Raw genomic sequence first — 22,495 nt, 5'->3', positions numbered from 1 at the left:
GGTGTTTGACCAAACAACTGGGCACCATAGCCTAGCCAAGGTGACACATATAATTAACCTTACAAGGGCCTACCTTGTTTAAGAAAGCTTTTTTTTTTTTTAACTTTTGGCTGCGTTGGGTCTTCGTTGCTGTGCATGGGTTTTCTCTAGTTGTGGCGAGTGGGGGCTACCCTTCGTTGCGGTGCACGGGCTCTAGGTGCGTGAGCTTCAGTAGTTGTGGTACGTGGGCTCAGTAGTTGTGGCTCATGGGCTCTAGGGCACAGGCTCAGTAGTTGTGGTTCACGGACTTAGTCGCTCCACATCATGTGGGATCTTCCCGGACCAGGGCTTGAACCCCTGTCCCCTGCATTGGCAGGCAGATTCTTAAACACTGTGCCACCAGGGGAGTCCTAAGAAAGCATTTAAAGCAACTGTATTTTTCATCTTTGTAATCTTACTGGCTAACAAAGTACCTCCTATACTAGGTGTTCACTAACTATTCAGTGGTGAAATAAATGAATGTGTATTAGACTTGTGTTTCCAATAAAATTGTAAACTTGAGCGACAATATTTCCTTTGCATTTTCTGTAACTATGGCAATCACATAACTCAAATTTTCCAGGGTAGTATTGATTTCAAACGCTCCGTCCCATTGTCACACCATGTGTCCTAATTTTAAATTGTAGAAAACATGGTGACCATAATTCTAACAAGTAGTTTCATGCTGAACACGGTACTTAAACCTCACTAAATACTTAACTGATTGAAATGGAATTTCCAGCCAGTGGACACTTTGTTTAAAATATGACAAAATACAACTGGGGGAAATTATCATTTCTCTTCTCATTTATTCCTGAGACACGAAATGCAATCTGGTTCTTGTATTTTAAATTTTCCAGTTCTCAGGGTGTGGTTATAATGAATTGCTGAGGCAGTATGAAGTAAGATACTTGGTAATCAGGGCAAGTTTAAACAGTGTTGAACATTTTTTTAGGGTGAGTGACCATCCAGGTAATGTATCCAGGAAAGGCCTTGAATAGAAAAGGAGGGACACTATTAGACAAATAAAAAATCCCTGTTTCTGGATTCTCTATGCAGGTAATAAAACCTTGAGATTCCAGGAGGAAAGTTGCTGAATTTTTTTAAGATAGAAGAAGACAGAATCAAAAATAAATAAAACATTAAGAATTGTCTTTTTTTTTCCAGTAAAAATTACTTAAGGCTTTTCTGGACTGCAGAAATTATTTTCCTACATTATAATCTGATGTGAGCTTTAAAACTGCTGGTTTGTTCCAAAATGATATCTCAAAGGAGTATAAGTTATACCACTTGGAGTTTAGATAGCCTTGGTGAAAATGTAAAGCTATTATAGAAAGATGAGTGATGAATTCAAGGAAGCCAGAAAGTGCTTGAACCAAAAGCTTTTCGCTATTCAGTCAAAAAATTAGCAAAATTTAGTGACAGCTTGGGTACGGGGGGTGGTGAAGATATGGAAGAGACAAAAGATGTCTTAGCTGTGGTAGGAGACTAGAATTATGCTAATCTCATTATGAGAGACAGAGAAATTAAGACAGAGAACCAGTTTGGAATATTTAGTAGAGGAATGAAGGTGAGTAATTTTGAGCATGTTGATTTTAAGTGAAACATGGAGCTACACTGGAAACAGCTAGAAATACAGTTTAAGAAAGTAGGTGAGAAATCAGAACCAAAGCCGAAGTTTCCAGGATCTTTACTATAGAATTTAAATAGTGTCCAAACTATTGACTATGTCTTCTCTATATCTGCCCTAGCCAAAGATGTACTTTTCCTGGACTCGAGCTGAATGGGATGATTTACAGACCCCCTACTTGGTCTTTGCACCTTCTGGGACATGTGATTACGCTTTCCTCACCTATCTGGAATGCTCTTTTCCTTTCCACAGCCCCATACACCCCAATAACTCACATTCCAACTTCAACTCAACCTTTAGGTCTTGCTTTATCTTTTCTGGATGTATGCCCAGTAGTGGGATTGCTGGGTCATATGGTAGTTCTATTTTTAGTTTTTTAAGGAACCTCCATACTGTTCTCTATCGTGGCTGTACCAATTTACATTCCCACCAACAGTGCAAGAGGGTTCCCTTTTCTCCACACTTCAGGTCTTACTTTAGATGTTTCTTCCCTGACTGCCCCGAGTTTAAGGTTCCCGAGGGCAGGCACTGAATCTTTCCTGCTCATGGTTATACTCCTAACTCCATTATACATAGTAGGTACTCAAAAATTGAATGAACAAATGAATTTTCAGAGAAGGTTGAATGTGGACAACATCACAGTAGATAAAGCTCCAAAAGCTTGTCTGAAAAAGAGGTTGATATTTGATGATAGTTGATACTTCAAGTAACAAGCTTGAAGTGCCTTGAAAAATTAATTCCTGTGGCATACTTGTATCTTGTGGAATGGATGTTAAGGTTATGGTGTTGTATTCTGATGTGATTTTTCTGGTAAGACATGTAAGGCTAAAGCACACCCATGTGGGTGGTGGACGTGTCTTCTAAGGAGCCTGAAGCCTTTCTCCAGGGCAGCCACCTGGGAAAGAACTGTGTCCTCGAACAGGAAGTAGAACTGAGGGGTGGGCTTGAGGGTGGTGGAAGGAGAGGCTTCATCTTGCTTAATCTGGACTATGCCTCCTAATACAGCAGCCATTAGATGTATGTGGCTATTGAGCCCTTGAACTACACTGTCTGAATTGAGATGTGCAAGTGTAAAATCCATACCAGATCTTAAACTTAGTATGAAAAAATTAAATATTTAATTAATATTTTTATATTGACTATGTGTTGAAATGATAATATTTTGGATATAGTGGGTTAAATACCTTATTAAAATTAATTTCATTAATTTCTTTTTACCTTCTTCACATGGCTACTAAGATTTTTTAAATTCCATGTGTGGCTCGCCTTACAGTTCTTTGGGACAGTGCTGGTCTAGACTTAAGAGAAGATCTAGACATCTCTGAACGTCCTCCTGGGTGGAGCCATTAAGGCAGCGGATGGGATAGGCCTGAAAGCTTGGCAGCTAAGCCTTGTCTTGTAAAAGTAGGATGATTTACGAGCATCTCTGTCTTGTTTCCACCGTAAGTAAAGGCTTCTTGCTGGTGCCTGCTACTTGTTGGGCTCTGTGCTAGGCACTGGAGCTTCAGGATAAACCGGATGGACATGACCCTACACTCATGAACCTTGCTATCTGGCCACATGATTCAGTCCTCTCCCCAGTCAGGAGATTCTCCCTCCACTCCTGCTGTCCTTGGAGGAAAGCCAGTGGAGGAGGGAAGCACGACATTTGTTACTTTTACTTTTGTTTGTTACTGTGATTCAATTTGTTGAATACTTACTCTGTAGGCGGGCTGAGCACTTTTGATGCCTTGTCTCGCTGAATGTTCATTAATAATCCTGCAAAGCAGGAACTATTATTATTCCCATAAAGAGGAAGAAACTGAGGCTTGGGGAAGTAAAATTAACTTGCCCAAGGACACACAAAAGGGACAAAGCGCAGAGTGAAATTCAGCTCTGCGTCGCACCAGTGTCCCACTGCTAACCACTATACGTCACACCTCATTTCCTCACAAATACACAGGTAACAGTCACCCTGATGGCTTCAGTTTGTGGAGATCTACTATGTGCAGGCGCTGCCCTCAGCACCTGGTTCTTACCTATTTAACCCTCACCATAATCCTAAGGAATGTGGTTCTTGTTGTTATTGCTATTCCTATTGTACAAAAAAGAAAACTGAATCTCAGAAAAGTGAAGTAACCTGTCCAAGATCATATAGCAACTAAATTAGGGCATTATTTGAATCTTAGTTCTCCTACATTTAAAGTTCTCTAAATATTCCATCTCTCTAAATTACCCATAAAAGATATTTTTTAAAATGTGGCTGGTAGGTAAAAGCCAACCCTCTTTGATTAGAGACTGTCAGACATCTCAAGACATTTTAGGGAGAGGGATTAGTCCCTTCTAAAGCTGCTCTCTCTTCCCCTAAGCAGACAGGGGAGAAAAAAAAAAAACAGTTTGATATAATCCAAAAAAGATAAAAATTCTCCTAGACTCCTCCTTCAGAGTTGGAAACATTCTGCATGATCATCTGGTCCAAACCTCTTATTTCACAGATGAGAAAATGAGGTTCACAGAGGTCAAATGACTTGCCCAAGGTCATGCAGCTGGTTAGTGGCAGAGCAGAACTGGAGCGCATGTGGTTTCTCACAGAACTTGACTCTCTCCACAACCCACACTGCCTCCTGAGGACAAAGGAAGGCCTGGGGGAAATTCAGGGGCGGTGCAGGGCTGCCCCAGTGGCGGCAGGAAGCAAAGTTTACATTGTCTCCTAGCTCACGCAGTTTCTATCATGTCCCCAAAGCACTCACGAAGAACCTACAGTGCTGTGGACCCAGATACAGAGGACTAACAGTATAAAACCAGCACGAACTGTGCACAGGAAAACAAGTTGAGGCTTTTGCTTTAATTGCTTTTCTTTCTTTTGACCATGTGCAAATCCAGGCTTTTAAGAGGACGTGTACGTAACTCAGTGGTGCAGCCGTGACGCTTGACCATCTGGGCAGGTCTAGGAAGGCGTGTTTGGGAGGAGATGCCTCCAGGAGATGCAGACTGGAGGCTCCATGCTGATCCTGGAAAACTTCACACACAGTCAAAAAATTTTAATGAGCAAGCTGGGCCTAAAGCTGTTCCTGGGTGCTGCGCTTCAGGCGTCCAGCTGTTCAGTGGCACAGGTGCCGCCAAGCCGCCGCGCACTGTCTGTCCCCGCACATACTTGCACTCTCCACTTGCACCCGGCATTCTGTATTCCTGTCGTAGTCTTTCTCCTTCCCGACACTTATTTGGTCACACTCTTTCCTCAGGCCCTACCCGAGGTTCCCAACCTCCTTGAAGCTATTCCAGACCGTGGTCAGCCTGCTAATCGCTCCTTTTTCTGGAATCTAAATGAATATCCTCCTTCATTTAGCACTTAGTTATCTAGTTCATGCTTGATTTGTACTTCTTTGTGTACATGTTCTGTCTCCTAAACTGGAATTCAGCCACTCAAAACAAGGGACAATACACTACCAAACGTAAGGTAGATAGCTAGTGGGAAGCAGCCGCATAGCACAGGGAGATCAGCTCGGTGCTTTGTGACCGCCTGGAGGAGTGGGATAGGGAGGGTGGGAGGGAGGGAGACGCAAGAGGGAAGAGATATGGGAACATATGTATATGTATGGCTGATTCGCTTTGTTATGGAGCAGAAACTAACACACCATTGTAAAGCAATTATACTCCAATAAAGATGTAAAAAAAAAAAAACAAGGGACAGATCTACTTTCCCCTGCAAATTCCAAATTCCTTCCTGGTACAGAGCCATATAAGCAGCAGGCACTCAAGAAACCTTGGATGTTGATGACGATGATGACTGTGATGATGATAATGATGCTGGAGGAGGAGAGGAGGACAAAGCTAGAGAAGAAATTCTATTCAGGTAGAAAGCTCACAGAAACCTACGAAACAAATGGGATTACTATAGACGTCAAACTCCAGGCCAAAGGAAAATGGTAGAAATCATCAAATTTATGTCTGTGAAACTTCTGCCTGCCGCATTTGCCACATCTGGCTTCACAGGCCATTTTATTAGTATTAAGAACAACACAGGGCTATCTTTCTTATTCCCTTCCTTGAGGAGCCCACTATGATGGCTGACTTCATGTGTCAACTTGACTGGGCCATGGATGCCCAGGCATTTGGTCAAATATTACTTTGAGTGTTTCTGGGGGATATTAGCATTTGAATCGGTAAACCAAGTAGAGTAGATTGCCCTCCCTAATGTAGGTGGGCCTCATCCAATCAGTAGAACAAAAGGCTGAATAAGAGGGAATTCCTACCCACTCCACCACACCACTGCTGAGCTGGGACATCAGTTTTTTCCTGTCTTCAAACTTGAACTGCAAAATCAACTCTTCTCGTGGTAAGATCTGAGGGACAATTTTGCATGTCCCACCTCCACTGGCCCCAATTCTTATTCCTCTGACAGAAATACTCCTTTGGGTTAAGACATCACATGGCCAGGGGTCTATTTAGAAAGCAAATAACCACAAAAGATCTATTACTTTAATATCTTGACATGGATTCTTTCCCAGATGAAAGTAGAGAGCAAAAGACTGAGACATAAGATGGTACAATTTAAGACGAGGCAGAGGGAGAGATGCTGGGGGACTGTCTGGGGAGGACCGGCCCAAGTGGGACACAGCCTTGGGAAGTTGTACACAGTCAGATGTCAGTAAAAGCAGGAGGGACAGGGTGCAGGTGGAGGACAGAGGATGGGAGGGGCCAAGAAAGAGGTCTTGAAAGGAGTCAAGGAAAGGTCAGACTCCTCCAAAGGGGTGGGCACTGGATGAACATTCTGTCAATTGGACACTAGTGTTACAGCAACTGGCTCTGTACCTGTTTCTCCAGGCCAGAGACCAGAGACTCTTATCAGCTCTCTCCTCCCTTGGCCTCTCCCACCTCCTCACGATTTCTCACTAAACTCTGCTGTTTTAAACCTCTTGTTGCTTGGATCATGTCCTCACGTCTGATTCCCAAAGATGCAATTCTGCCACAGGCCCTGAGGGTCACACCAGGACTGTGCTCCACCTTTCAGCCTGGTTCCACCCTCGAGGGACCCCTCCCACTTTGGGAATCGAGGCCCTCTAATGTGGATGTTCCCAACACTCCCTCTCCTAAACCTCCTGTGGCTTCACAGTGATGCGCAATTAGGTAAAACTCCTAGCTCTCCCTTAACAGACTTCTAACCTGCTCCTATCTAAGGCCCTTTTTAGTTACAACTAACATTCCTATAGCAGATGAGAGTTTACTGAAATATTATTGTTACCTATAATCTGGCTGTTATCCCAACACTCAACTGAAACTGCTCAGGCAAAGATCACCAATGACTTTTATTGGTCGTTATTGCCAAAACCAAGGAACACATTTCATTTATTGTCTTGGTGTCCTCTTTGCTGCCGATGGCATTATTCAACATACCCTCATTTTTGTTACTCTCTCCTGCCTTAGTTTTCATGGCACTATTATCTGCTGGTTCTCCACACCATGCTTTTGTCTCCTCAGCATCCCTTTTCCTTACCTTGGTAAGTGCCCCACCTCCCTGAATAGAGTGAGCACATGACCCAGGTTGGCCAATCACAATATCAAATCCCTCTGTCCTCAGTGATTGGTCCAGAGATGGGTCACATGTCCCAAATCAGGCCAATCAGTTTTTCACTAGGATTTTCTAAATGAAGCTGGTTGGGAATACCCTTAATCAATCAGTTTTGCCGTGTAACAAATACTCTCAAAATCTCAGTGGCTTATAACAACCGGTATTTATTTTCTTGTGCGTGAGTCTACAGGACAGAAGTGGCAAGGATCGGCTTCAGATATGCTTCACAGGTTTCTTTACTCTCTCTGGACCAGTGGCTACTGGGGACATACTCTTCTCAGGAAGGAGCACAGAGCAAGCAGAAACATGTGATACCTCTTAAAGTCTTGGCCCAGAACTGTCACATTGTCCCTCTGTCCACATTTCCAAAGCAAGTCATGTGGCCACACCCAACATCACTGGGAAGATGCCTCTGGTGGGAGCAACTGCAGTCACTCAGCAACGGGAGGGACTATGTTATGCAAATATCCCTGCATGGAGGGGCGTGAAGAACTGAGAACAATAACCAATCTGCCACACTCCCTTTACCTTTCTGAACCCAGGCTCTAAAGATGGACACTGGGAGCTGCTGTGGCCCTACCCCCCACCATGTGAAGCTGATCTGAGGATGAAGCCCATATCCAAAAAATCAAGTCCCTAGATCCAGTGGTCTGGCTCCATCCCTGCCTTCCCAGATTTTAGTTATGAATTATTGAATTTCCCTTTGAATTGGGATTCTATCATTCACATGACAAGAGACCTAGAAAATATAGTCTCTTCCCTCTCGAGTGGTCCTTTGTGACCTTGTGCTCTGCACTCAGCTCTTCTCTCTCGAGAACAGGGGTCGGCAAACTATGGCTCATGGGCGAAATCTGGCTGGCCATCTGTTTTTGTACGTAGTTTTATTGGAACACATCCACATGCATTTACTTATGTATTGTCTGTGGCTGCTTTCACACTACAATATCAGAGTTGAATAGTTATGATAGTGACCATACAGTCCACAAAACATAAAATATTTACTAGCCGGCCCTTTACAGAAAAACTGTGCTGAGCCCTACCCCAAAAGATGGAGGCCATGTGCTCTCCCAGCCAGTCTCATCCACCTGCAAGCTGGGGACTCCCAAATCTATTTCCCTGGCCCTGGCCTCACCCTGCATCTTGGGATAATTCTGCACACCCTTTTCTGCTCGGATGCCCCGCAAGCACCTCAAATTCAATAAGTATCGAACTTAAACTGAACTCATCCTTTCGCCCTAAACCCTTTCCTCTTTCCAATTCCCATCAGTAATGGTGCTGGCTTTGCACCCAGCAGCCCAAGCTAGATTATTCCTTCTGCCTTCCTTCCCTGCCCCATCAACAGGTTGTGCTGGTTTTACTTCTAAACTTTTCTTAAACTCTCTCTCCTTCTCTCCAGCCTTCCTCATGTATCCTCACTTGAGCCATTGCAGTCTTCTCACTTGTCTCTTTATCTCTGTTTTCCACCTGTCCCTCCAGCAGGGGATCTTTTACAGCCCCAATCTTGTCCTGCAGCTCCCTTATCTAAAGTACTCAATGACTCCCATTAAGAGTCAAGTCCGGGACTTCCCTGGTGGCGCAGTGGTTAAGAATCCGGTAGCCAACGCAGGGTACATGGGTTCAAGCCCTGGTCTGGGAAGATCCCACATGCCACGGAGCAACTAAGCCCATGCACCACAACTACTGAGCCTGCGCTCTAGAGCCCACAAGCCACAACTACTGAAGCCTGCGCGCCTAGAGCCCGTGCTCCGCAACAAGAGAAGCCACCGCAATGAGAAGCCCGCGCGCACCAACAAAGACCCAATGCAGCCCAAAATAAATAAATAATTTTTTTAAAAAAAGAGTCAAGTCCAACTTTGACAACCCACCTGGCAAAATCCTCAATTTCCTGGCCCTCCCAGTCTCTCTATCCTTATTTTAGAGTATATCTCATCTCACCCAAGACTAAAGTGAAAACATACAAACTATGCTGTTTCTTGCCTCTGGCCTTTGTTTATGCTGTTCCAGCCCTGTTCACCCCCTACCTCTCTCTCTCATTTGGCTAACTCATCCTTCAGGATTCGCGACAGGCATCACCTCCCTCTAGGTAGCCATCTCAGGCTTGCACCTGCCTTCCTGAGCTGAGCTGAGTGCATCTTCTTTGCTCTCTCCTAGCTCTCAGGCAGAAGTTAACTTGAGTTTACCAGTTTACCTGCCTATCTGCTCACTACGATGCAAGCTTCCAGGGACAGAGCCCATGTTTCATTTATCCTTGTGTCTTTGGCTCCTGCACAAAGTAAATGTTTGGTGAACTGAACTGAACTATAAGATTTTTTACTCATATTACCTGTCACTGAAAGTTTGCAACAGACTTTGAGATAAATATGATTATTTTCACTTTATGAATTAGGAAACTGAATCTCAAAGAATTTGTCCAAAGCCATGTAGCTGATAAAGAGCAGAAGACTGAACTTAAATCTAGGTCTATGGACCTTGAACTTTTGGAAACTCTGACCACAAAACCGTGCTTTTATTCCTGAATTAGTCTTTTGTATTAGTTATAAAATATATAATAGTACAAAAGTTATGCCACATTACACATAAATTCATATCTTTAAGAATAATAATACAATGAATGCCCATGTAGTCCATTGCCCAGTTTAGGAAATAGAACATTGCCAATACCTTTGAACCACTATCCAAATTTTGTGTTTATCATTCCCTTACTTTCCTTTAGATTTTCTCACGTATGGATGTACTCAAACAATGTATTGTATTCCATCATATGAATGTATCAAAGTTCATTTGTCCACTACTCCTGTTGATGGATGCTTGAGCTGTTTCCAGGTTTGTTTGTTTGTTTGCTTGTTTTTACAAAGAGTGCTGTTATCCTTGTACAATTCTGCTATCCACATACAGAAGTTTCTCTGGGATATATTCATAAGAGTGAAATTCATATGTGCACCTTCATCTTTACCAAACAATGTCAGACTATTTCCAATGTCTATAGAATCAGCAATGAATAGTAGTTTCTGATGCTACACATCTTTACCAACATTTGGTGGTACAAAAAGATGTTTTCTTTTTGTAGAGACAGCAGTTAAAAAAGAGAAGAAATAAATACGATGTTAGAAATTATTTTATAAAATACAACAAACCCCTGATATTTGTGAGAAATCCCAAGAACTCATAACATATAAAAATTTATGCTGAAAAACAGCGTCACCTCAGCACCTTAGAGCAGATGTTGGAAACTGGCTAGATGGTGAAGAGGGTCATGACTTTTGGGATTTTGGAAGGCTCTGGATTTGTCACTTGGGAACGTCAGGGGTCTACTGTAATATAATTTACATGAAGTCAGAGTTAACGGGAATTCTTCTACTCATTAATATTACTTATAATCATTCTTACAGTTAAGTAGCACAGTATTTAGGGGTAGGCAAAAAAGGCTGAAGTGGGAAGAAGAATGAAAAGAATAGGTCTAGGGGGAATGCTAAGAGGACAGGAGAAAGGTGACGGGAAGGAACAGAATCTCCTATCTTTTCACTATTTTGTGTCATCTCAGCAGCATGCCATTCCTCCTATTGGAGAGGGGACAGGCGGTGGTCGAGCCTGGCCTGACTTAAACCTCAGCGTCATCAAAGGACAGAAGATGCAAAAGCACCTGGCAGGATCAGGCTAAGAATGAGAACAGGGAAGTTGGATGGGAAACAAAGGAGAGAGGGGCATGACGGGAAGAGTCACAGAAAAGGATTACCCAAGAAAATGGGCAACATTAACATCATAGGCCTCCAGGGACTATCTCCTCTGAGGACCACCGAAGAAAGAAGTATCTGTGCAAATTAACACAGCAGACCACTCTTTGATGTGGAGGGGGAAGAAAGATAAAAGGAAGAAGTAAAGGTTGCCAAGTAGAGGCACATTCCAGCTAAGGAGAAGGACAAAGGAAGGCGAGCAGGAGAGGGACTTGAGGGGGGCAGTTGGACCCTCTGGGAGGGGCTCCCAAATGAAGGCGAGAGCCGCCCCCCGCCACCCCGATGAGGTTAAGGAGTTTGCACTGGGTGGTGGTTGTGAAGGCTTGTTGGGGCAAAGGGTCAGCAGGGGCGAGGGTGCCCAGCCAGCTCTCCCTGGGGCATCTGTGAGGCACAGCTGTGGACACAGGTCCAGTTCAGCCCAACTATGTACTGAAAGTGGCCCTGAGTTCCCGGAAGGCTGCCTGGTGGAGCTTCCTCTTGTCTTCTGCCCGCTTCCACTCATCTTGCTCTTTTAGCTCCGCTTCAGACTTACTGGCAGAGGACAAGGCTTGGACCTTGGCTTCAAAGAAGTCCTTGGCACCTTTGACGCCCTCCAGGGCAACATCGATCTCAGAAATCTTCTCCAGTGCTATCAGCCCACTGTCCTCCCGTAGTTCCCCTGCTGCGGCCTTGTGGAATATAAGCAGGAGCTCACAGAAGCTGAGTTTGCCATCAAAGTCCTCGTGCACTTCCTTGATCATTCTCTTCAGGCCCAGGTGGGTCTGGGGGCCCCCAGCTTCTCCATCACCAGCTTCAGCTCCATCAGGTCGATGAAGCCATCCCTTCTGGCATCGTACAGTTTGAACATGCTCTCCAGGTCCTTGATGAGGCGGTGGCTGAACTCTGGGAACTCGGAGTAGAGGTGGAAGACCTTGCAGCGGCGGGGTCGCGCCGCGCCCTCGTTGACGTTCAGCCGTCGGTTCAGCTGTGCGCTCAGCTCGGCGTGGGCTCTGGCCGTGGGTGCCCAGGCAGACGCCCGCAGCTGGGACTCGGGGACTGGGGCGGCTCGGGGCTCAGGCTGGAGCCCGCCGTCCACCTCCTCCCACTTCAGTCACTGCTGCAGCTTGCTCGCTAGCTCCTAGCTGGCCATGGCCACGGTGGATGCGGGGACGCGGGGACTGGGTGGACAGTGCGCTCTTCGCCAGCTAGCGACTCTGTGACACTTCCAAAAGTTCTTAATTTTATTGTAATTGTATGTGTCAGTCTTTTCCTCTGTGGTTTGCATTTTTTCTGTTTGTTTAAGGAATCCTTCTCTATCCTAAGGTCAAAAATAGTAAACACTATTTACTGAGTACTATCTGTGTTTCAGTACTCTTAATTCCCTTTCATGGATGATGAATGTAAGACACAGAGAAATTAAGCCATTTGATCAATATCACGCAGTAAATAAGCAGTGGACTCAGGGTTTGAACCCAGACCATCTGCCTTTAGCATTTGCACTTTAAAGACTGTTTATACTTCCAGTTGTAGAGATCATCTGGTTAGTCTAAAAGATTTAGAGCTTTACCTTTCTCATTAAAGTATTTAATCTGAAGTTGGCTTTTGTATATGATGTAAGATACCTGAATTAATCTTTAATAACTACTTCATCCCCTTAGACATTCATCATTAGTGAAACTAGTGTTGACTGATTCATGCTAAAGATGAATTTTTAAAAAAAACTAGGAATTTCCCTGGTGGTCCAGTGGTTAAGTGTTCGCCTTCCAATGCAGGGGGTGCTGGGAGCTAAGATCCCACGTGACTCGGGGCCACAAAACATAAAACAGAAGCAATATTGTAGCAAATTCAATAAAGACTTTAAAAAATAAAACATAATTCCCAACTTAAAAAAAAAACAACAACACCTATTTCGTGGAGACTGCAAGAGAGTGATCCCAAGCAAAATGTAACCCTGCTCTCGAAGTTCGCAGTGAAGTTGAGCTTCAAATGATGTGCCCCAGAATAGAATTCTTTGAATTAACTGAGGAAGGCAGACCTCCACCGTTCCAGAGTTGAGGACAGAAGATTGATCAGAGGCTTTGGGCATCTTGTAAAGTGAACAGAACATCCCCTGAAGAAAGCCTGCAAAAGGCAGAGGCCATCACAATGCCCGGAACAGCCTCCAGCTCTGCCTACGCTGCTGGGACCAAAATAGCTCACACGGCCTTCCTGCCGCCTCCTTGTGAACTGTGTGGGAAGGAACACTGGTCACGAATTCTTTGTTTCAACTACCCGCACACGCTACAACAGTCACAGCAACAGCAGCGACATCTTGGAATCTGGAGAATAGCACATCACAGGCTAGACATCATACCTATTCTGCACCGAGTGCCATCTTCCTCCAAAATTAAAGGTTTTTAAACAAATGCCAAGAAACTGAAAATGATTTTTAATTAAAAAATAAAATGGGAATGAGCTGATTGTGGGCCAGATCATAAAGGGTCTCATATTGACAGACTTAAGAAGTGTGAACTTCACTGCGTCAGTGAGCAGGTTTGGAAGTCTTTTAAATAGGAGAGTAGGGGGCTTCCCTGGTGGCGCAGTGGTTGAGAGTCCGCCTGCCGATGCAGGGGACACGGGTTCGTGCCCCGGACCGGGAAGATCCCACGTGCCGCGAAGCGGTCAGGCCCGTGAGCCATGGCCGCTGAGCCTGCGCGTCCGGAGCCTGTGCTCTGCAAGGGGAGAAGCCGCAACAGTGAGAGGCCCGCGTACCGCAAAAAATAAATAAAAAAACAGGAAAGTAACACAAACCGTTTATTATTTTGCTCATTACAGACTGTATGACTGGTTACAATATGGGTGATAGAATACCCTAAAGACTGGCTGTGACAAACTCTGCCGGTGGTGCCCTCTTACCCCAGCCCGGTTTTTCCCTGCCGGCAGAGCTCGCCTCCCACTCCGAAGGCTGGAAATGCCTGACAATCACTTTCCCAGCCTCCCTGGCAGGTAGAATACGTGCATGTGACCCAGTCCTGGCTAATGGGACCTGGTGGGAGAGGTTGCTAAGGGGATTCTGAAAAAGGTTTCCCTCTCTAATAAAAAGATGCGTAAGAAGAAAAGCCCCGCTTCTTTTCTAAACATGATCGTGTTTGCATGTAATGCCTGGAGCTGCCACCGCGAATAGGGAGACGGCCAATACCTCAGAGATGGCAGAGCAGAAAGATGGAGGTGACGACGTCATAGAACCACACAGAGCCACCTTCCCTTTGGAGATAACAGATGCTTATCGTTCAAGCCACTTTTACTTGGATATTCTGTTACTTGTACCCTACACCATCTCAAGGAAAGAAGCATTAATAAAGCCTCCAATATACAATGTAATATAATGTTACAGAAAATATTAAAAATAGACTGTTTTTCCTTCAGATACTTATTTGAAATAAATGAGCCATAAAATTGGAAATAGCTACCATATTAACTGTTCACTGAACATTTTGGGTGCTCAAGCAAGAAACTATACAATCTCGGAGATGTCTTATTTTTTCTCTATCTGAAATGATTTTTTTCTCATTTTCTTCTCTCATTTGCACATTTCCCTAAGAACATTTCTCGCTGCTCCCCGCGAGGCAGCAATTCTCTCTTCTTGAAGGTCTCTGTTTCATGAAGTCACCGCAGTCATAGCACATTATTTAAGAAGCTCAGCATCGTGCGAACAAAGAACTGCAAGTTCCAGGGCTTCAGGCAACAATACAGAATCACAGAGTGCTCAAGGTGAGAGGTACTTAACATCATCTGTAGTATCGCAGTAGAATTTGAATACAGATAAAACCAGAACATCTGGTTAGACTTCCTTAAGACCATTAACAATTATCTCCCAACCTAAACCTAAATGCAGTGGCTGGCAACTTTTCAGCATGTCCTTCTGGTTGCATCTGAAGGAAACCCCATCCAATCCCCAAAACACGTCAGGGTCCTCCAGCTACCACTGTAGAGTCCTTCTTTCATTCTAGGAATATTTGCTAAGGCTCTATCAAGTGTTGGCACTGAGATTTAATCTCTCCGATCTTTATTCTCATGTCGCTTACAGTATTTTCCGGGAACTCGGGACTTTTCCATATGCGAACCATTTTAAAAATACAAGTGAGAAACACTGCATCTGAGATAGAGAGCTGGATTGCCAGGTACAGGCGGAGTGAAGGTGGCTGCTTTGGGTTCGCCAATGTCTCCTTTCACACCTATTCACTTCGATAAGTGTTGACTCCGCGCCGCTGGGGCTGGAAGGGCTTTGGCCCCGACAGGTGCGGACCCGGCGCGCAGAGGGGCGCGGCTCTTCTCCCTCTTCGGGCCCGTGAGGCCTCTGCTCGCCCGTGCCCGGCGGCGGGACGATGCGGAGCCAGCCGAGACGCCCCGGGAGGCCACAGAGCGCGGGGCTTCTCCGGGAACCTGGCGCCGCGCGGGGGCGGGAGCCAGGTGGCCCAGGCGCGCCCGCCTCGCCCGGGCACCGAGCAGGAAGTGGCTGCGGCGCGGCCCGGGCGCGGCCTCCGCAGGGCGCGCCTCCTTCGTGGCGCCGTGCTGTGCGGCCGGGCCGGGAGGAGGCGGGAGCCCGAGTCCCAGCACGGGGAGCGAGAGCTAATGGCGGCGCTTGCGCCCAGGGGCCCCGGAGCCGCCGCCTCGGCCGCCCTGGACGAGCTGTCCCGGAACCTCACGTACGGGGCGCTGGGCGCCGGCAATGGCTCCCTGTCGGGCGCTTGGTACCGCCGGAACCAGGTAAGGGCCGGCCGCCCCGCCGCCTGGTGGGGACCGGGGTGGTGCCGCGGCGCCTCCGGCTCCTCGGCCGCTCTCCCTTCGACTCTCAGAAGGACACCGCGCTGTCCAAGTGGGGCAGAGCTGACATGATGTTACCACACATTGACTTCACTGCCCCTCGTTTGGGAGAGCGGGAAGCCCTGGTCTGCCTCTCCTGGGCATCGATTCCTGGGAGCGGGTCGCACAGGTCTGCGGTCATGGGCCTCTGGGGCCCCAACCATCCCGCCTCTCCGGCCTGAATCCGCCTTCTTCTCCCGGAATGATTCTAGGAGTGCGGGGCGAATCTCCTCCACCCATATCCGCCCCCCCACCCGCCAGGATCATTTTACAGTTCAAAAAAAATAAGTGACACTCTGTTCCCCGAATCAGAGAACTCGTTAAGGGCCGCCAAATGTCACCTCTGTGCGGATGCTCTGAGCGTGTGCGTGTGTGTGAGTCCCCAGTGTGTCAGCACAGCTCTTCCATTGCGGCGAGAGGATCGCTAGTGCTCTCAGCTTGCGATTGCCAGACTCCTTTTTCACCGGCCCTTTGGGGAAACGTCGAAAGCCTCAACAACGTGCATATACGCTGGAAATACACGTTTAACAGAATCAAAGAGGATTAGAGCTGCCCATTTATTTGGGGCTTGGTTTAAGATCAGCCGTATTTCTGTTCTTTCTAGTGGGTGCAAGTGATCCTTCCTCTAGCCGTATTTCTGTTCTTTCTAGTGGGTGCAAGTGATTTTGATATGGTCGATTCCAAGCTTCCTTCTGTTTTCATATGGGTGTTGCTTTGTTCTTGTTCTTTAACAAATCAATGGTTCTTTTTATTTTACAACAATATAATTATAAAATATTTGTTGCTGTTGTTCTACATCAGGGATTTTACCAATAATCAAAGGCCTAGAAACCTTTTATGCTTGAAAAGTGTTTCGAATGTTAGTTTCTGAAATGTTAGAATTTTGTTTTCAAAACCAACACGGAAGATAATTTACTTATATAAAGACAAAACAAGCATGTTCATGTTATTAGTATTCAACAGAGGAGACAGTATCACTCTGAGTCTGTTTTACCACAAAACATACTAAAATAGGAAAAATGGGGGCACAGAGCCTATTGGATTTCATTTCTCCTTGCTTCCACCCACAGGAGTTACAAAGACAAGAATTGCTTTTTATGGGAAGTTCTTTGAGCATATCTGTTACACTATGCTTATGCTAGCATATGTTATAAAGCATATTATAATATGCTTATGCTAGAAGCACTCCCAATAAAAGTTTAAGAATGATATTTTGTCTTTTGGTAAAGGAATTAAAGAGTAAATGGGACCTACCATGGCATCATCCAGAACAGGAGAAAACATTGTTTGCAGAGTGGAAACCGCTGCAGTCATTAGTTTTCTTTAATGTTTCCTGGAATTCAAGATCATCTTGGCTCTCTGACACCAAACACAGCTTATCATGTGACATAAATGTGAGAATTTAACTTTATGTTTGTAAGGCTTAACTTGCCTTTGACAATATAGAATTGTACAGGTTACAAAGGGTGTATCCAGGATATGCTAATTGAAACTACCCAGCTGACACCCAAGCATAGCTAGTTTGAGGTAAGACTATATCAGCTTTTCCCATTATTATGCAAACTTAGACTATCTTATAAGATTGTGGTATTTTATCCTTTCAGCGACTGCATTTGTTTTTAAGCAAAAGTAAAAATTGATTTTTAAAAATTCATTCAGCAAACATTTTATTGAGTGCCTCTAGTGCTGGGCAGGCCAGTAGAAATAAAATGGAATCTAATTTTTCTTTTATTTTTGGACACTAACTGAATACAGATGGCTGAAAATGGGAGTGGCTCCAGGAAAACAAAATGAGAGATGAAAGTTTAGGACTCGAAACTAACCTTGATTGCTGGATAGCCAGGATTTAATAAGTTTTATCACTACTGAAATGTTTGAACAGTGTCTGTTCACTGATAGCCCAGCTTTCTGTGTCTTTCCAAGAGACAACCATGAGATCTGATAAATTAACCTTACCCACAGAAAAAGACCAACTTCCCTGAAACACATTCAGGTGACAGATGAATATTTAACAGTGCCCGCTTAGAATCAGTCTAAGGCAAAGATGTGAGTGCTTCTAGAGGAAGAAATCCCAAAACAAGTAGGAAGTAGAAGTTCAGTGGGGAAAATGTTTTAGGGAATCAGGGAAGTGAGGCCTTTGCGCCATCTGCATCTCTTAGGAGTCTACCCATACAAGTATAGATGCAATAAAATTCTACAAAGGTATTTTCTTCATGTTTCATCCACAAGTTTTCAGTATAAAAAATAATGTTTCTAAGATGGTTACTGAGCTCCGTGCTTTGTACAAATCACTGTAGGATATTCAACATAGTCTTTAGACTCAACCCCTTCCTTCCTTCCTAATGTTATTAGGTGCTTGGGGAAACGAGCTATGCGGGTAACTGTGAAACAAGGCAGTATGTTTTAAGTGTCGTGTGAGGAATATAAAGTCCTTTGGGAATTCAGAGCAAGGTGGTTTTTAGCAGGGGCCATCAAGGATGTTTTGTGGAGAGGTAGTATTTGAGCTGGACACCTAAAGACAGAGTTTCATTGATGGGAGTCACAGGTGGAAAGCATTCCAAGAAAGGGAAAAGTCTGGAGACCAAGGAGCAGCCCACGCTGTCTGAGCAGGTGCCCTTCTAAACATTTTTGTACCTAGAGTAGAAGTCAGTGGCCATTCTGGTTGCAGTGGGAAACTGATACTGACTGGAAGGTGGAAATACAGTTTCGGGTCTTAGATATTGTCATGGATTGCCGTGAAGGACAACAGGTAAAGAAGTTTGGACTATATCTGGTAGACAGTGGGGAGCCATTGAAGGTTTTTCAAAGAGGGAGTAAAAGGATCGAAGCAAATTAAAGACATTTAAATTAGGGTCAGGTACTTCCGTGGTGGCTCGGTGGTTAAGAATCCACCTGCCAGTGAAGGGGACATGGGTTTGAGCCCTGGTCCTGGAAGATCCCACATGCCACGGAGCAACTGAGCCCATGTGCCACAACTGCTGAGCCGGCATTCTAGAGCCCGTGAGCCACAACTACTGGAGCCCAAGCACCTAGAGCCCGTGCTCCGCCCCCACTCGCCACAACTAGAGAAAGCCCACGTGCAGCAATGAAGACCCAACGCAGCCAAAAGAAAAAAAACGAACACACAAATTAGGGTTAGCAGGATGCAGAGGCCTCTGGCTAGCTATGGACCGAATCCAGCCCGTAGACGTATCTTGTGTCAAACTGCAGAGAGGTTTAGAAAATGTTTAATACGTTGCCAGTGTTTAAAAATGAGTAGATTATATATAAGGTTTCAAGTTTCCATGAACTGTTTAAATATTAGAAGTGCTAGCAACTTGGCCCTCTTTCACACGTGATAACTGTGAGGGGGAGTTCACTGTTTAGAACAACTGTGCTCCCCACTTAGGCCCCTCTCTTTGCTCTCATCTCTTTTACCTACTCGCCTTGTAGGCACTTAATTTGCAACCAGCGTTAGAGGCTGTTGTCTAGTTTCTGCTGTCAACTAGCGGAGTTCACATGGGCGTCACACTGGGCTTCAGTTTTCCTTACTGGTAAAATTAGGCTTAGAATAGAAGATCCCCAGACTCTTTCATGCTATCTGGTTGAATAAATAAGTGCCAATCCGGCAAGGCTGTAGAGGGAATAGACAGGAAAGGATGAACGTGGGAATATTGTGAAAGAGGGGTTTTGTGGCTGTTTCTTTAAGTTTATCCATGTTGCTAAATATCTAAATTCACAAAGACACTGTCAGAAAGGTTTATTCTGCATAGGGTGAAATGAAAAATTTAGATTTTTTTAATGTCCTTTATTTGAACTTTTGATGTTCAATGGCTTGAATTTTTAAAGTCAACATATTTAGAGGAAAATTGATACAACTTGGCAGGGAAGAGGCGAATCGAAGAGACATTTGTTACGCATTTACTATGTGACACTTTATAGCTATTATCTCATTGGAGCCCCGAACAACCTCGTAAGGTACATATTATCCTCACTGTTCATGTAAGGAAACTTGTGTTAAATAACTTGCCCCCAGATCTTACAGCAAGTAGATTTAACTGCAAAGCTATTTTTATTTCATGCCTGAAGGCCATTGCTTAGAAACTAAGGCTTGAAAAGAACGTGGTAGGAGAAAATGAACATGGCTTGTCCCACTGTACTAAAGAAAAATCACATTGAGTTTTATGTTGCCCTTTTATTGATTTTGCTTTGCTACCGTTTATCTCCTTTCTGCTGGTCGCTGCATCTGATTGCCTCTTAGAGAAAGAAAAGTGCCAAAACTTACAAATAACCAAAGGGCCAGGTAGAGGTTGCTGGTCCTTTCCATTTCCTTCCCAAGAAAAATCCCTTTTTTGTTTTGTTTATACCTATTGACCTTTCTTTCTTTTTCTTTTTCTTTTTTTTTTTTTTTTTGCCATCCTTATGTATCCAACATGGCATTTTCCCTTTACTACATTTTCTTCGAGATATAGGTATAAGGCAGCAAAAAGAAAGAAGGAAGAAAATGATTACCTCAAAGCAACTGTATCAAAGCTTTTTTAATCATTATCATCATCATCATCCCATGGTCCTTATTAGAGGAACAGACTCTTAATGCTGTTGTGAATTTGTCACACCACGTGTTTGCCTTTAAATCTACCTGACATCCTCTTTACGGCTTGATTTATATTAACCAGCTATAATATTTGCATTAATGCAATCAGCTAAGTTCAGGCTGTGGGAAACTTCAGTTTACAGGTTTCTGTGGCTCGGTTTCTTCAAAAGTCATTTTTACAAGGGAAAAAAAAAAAAGGAGAGCAAGGATAGAGGGAGAACCTGTAGATTAAAATACACCTAAAAGACCTATTAGGAAAAAAGACAGCCTTCATTCACAGTGTTTAGGGACGCACACTTGGGTCATAAAACTATAGAGAAAAGCAAGGAAGTGATTGCCATGGAGTCAGGCCAGTGTTTCCTTGGGGAAAGGAGAGGATGGGATGGGATGAGGCAAAGGGAGGTCTTTGGGTGGGCGCCCAATTTCTGTTTCTTGATCTGGTTGCTGTTATGAGGGTATTGGCCTTATAATAATTCATTTTAGTAAATTGTTCATCTATATCATTTTCTTTACAGTTGCCTGTATCTATTATATTCTACAATTTTAAGATGTTAAAAAATATTAGGATTGCTATGACTGTTCAACTTGCATGTTTTACCCAGATGGTGTGGGAAGTGGTATGCCATATTCATTTTGTTTCCTTAGGAGAATTTTTTAAACAATTTCTTTTTAAAATGTTGGTGATTGTTCAAAGTGGCATTTGAGAGTTTACCATGGAAAGGATGACATTCCCCTAAGCTATCCTTTTTGTTCAAGGATAGTGTGGTCTAAAAAGCTCAGCTTCTTTGCTAGGTGCATTGGCAATTTTCTTAATTTCTCCAAATCTTGGCTTTCTCTATTGAAATGGTAATAACACTACATACCTTATAAAGTTGATGTAGGAATAAAATAAGATAATGTATATCAAATAGTTCCAGACACATAGAAAGCACTCAGTAAACACTAGCTATTATTAGAAGTATTACAGTCAACCTATATTATAGGAAATGTCATAAAATACATATTTCTAATAATTATTAATTATTGTACTTAACTCATTATAAGTGGAAATAAGAGAAATCATGTCAGTTATGTGATGTAATTCTGTTTTCTTTAATCTAAAACCACTGATTTCTCTACATCCACTGCCTTCCTCACTCCCTTTGATGTTTGCCTCCCCTTCACTCTCCAAACATATTCACATTACAGAACACTTCCTGATTGCAGTAATTTCCTAATTGGAACACTTGTTATCCTGAAGTACTAAGGTGAAGATTCCTCCCATGTCTGATGCCACTTTCCAGAATTCAGGGTTGGGGTGGATGGGTGTGTAGCCCTGGGAACAGCTGACAGGTTTTGGTGGCAGTAGTGTGATGACGTCTTCAGACATTGACTATAGTTTAACCACCCAGCAGGACCAGCACCCCAGCTTGGGAAGGCTCATGCCGTGTTAGCGTTAAGACTTAAATGCTATTTATTTTAGCTTGAGTGTATTTTGTTTTTTGTTTTCCGAAGGTCCAACATTCCTCTATTCAGTTTACACCTTTTCTAACCTACCCCCACGTGTTCCGTCCAACAGAATTACATTTTACATAAAGTCAGAGCTCTTGGCCGGTCTGTCTTGGTCCACCAGAGTGTCCTAATTGCCTGGAAGCTGGCAGATAACACTCCACTTCCCCTCCACATAATTCTCAGCATGTACCTACCTGTACATTTGCTTCACCTTGTCACTTGCCTGGTCCTTGGTCACTCCCAGCATGGTCTCCTGTCATCTTTGGCACCCATCGGGAGACACGGAGTAAATACAGGCTCGTGTCAACACAGGCTAGTAGATGTTTAGTCATGAGCTCCACACCACCAAATATTGCGTTTGTCCTGGCGTGACTCCTTCAGAGACCCACCCTGGCCATGGCAGGTCGTCTTGAGGCCTGCCAACAGCCCCAGCTCTTGTTTCCTAAGCCACCCCCTCACCTTCTCGGCACCTCTCAAATTTTCTCCTTTCAGTTACTTGGACCCCTGGCCTGACTTCTTTAGCTTGTAACGGGAGTCCATCTCTCTTCTGGCTTTTGAACTTGGCTTCCCTACCAAGAATGCTTTGTAAGTTAAGAGGCTTTGGTTTTCGAGTCACAGGAAACCTAACATTAACCGGCTTAAGTAATAGAGGAAATTAATCAGTCTGGATGACGTGGAAGGCC

The 22,495-nt window shown here is 44.3% G+C and overlaps 1 protein-coding gene and 1 pseudogene across 1 annotated transcript in view; one reads left to right on the top strand and one right to left on the bottom strand.

The window, feature by feature from the left end:
- Positions 1-11,349: 11,349 nt before the first annotated feature.
- On the bottom strand, positions 11,350-12,056 carry LOC136137254 (EF-hand domain-containing protein D1 pseudogene; annotated as a pseudogene).
- A 3,461-nt stretch (positions 12,057-15,517) lies between these two features.
- The window catches only part of NIPAL2 (NIPA like domain containing 2), a 72,549-nt gene continuing 65,571 nt past the window's right edge, over positions 15,518-22,495 (top strand). The window contains exon 1 of the mRNA XM_065895630.1: positions 15,518-15,652. Coding sequence (XP_065751702.1) covers positions 15,518-15,652 — 135 coding nt within the window. The remainder of the gene's footprint in view (positions 15,653-22,495) is intronic.

Source organism: Phocoena phocoena, chromosome 17 (assembly GCF_963924675.1).
Source record: "Phocoena phocoena chromosome 17, mPhoPho1.1, whole genome shotgun sequence".
Taxonomy (NCBI): domain Eukaryota; kingdom Metazoa; phylum Chordata; class Mammalia; order Artiodactyla; family Phocoenidae; genus Phocoena; species Phocoena phocoena.
This window is presented reverse-complemented; position numbering and strand designations above follow the sequence as displayed.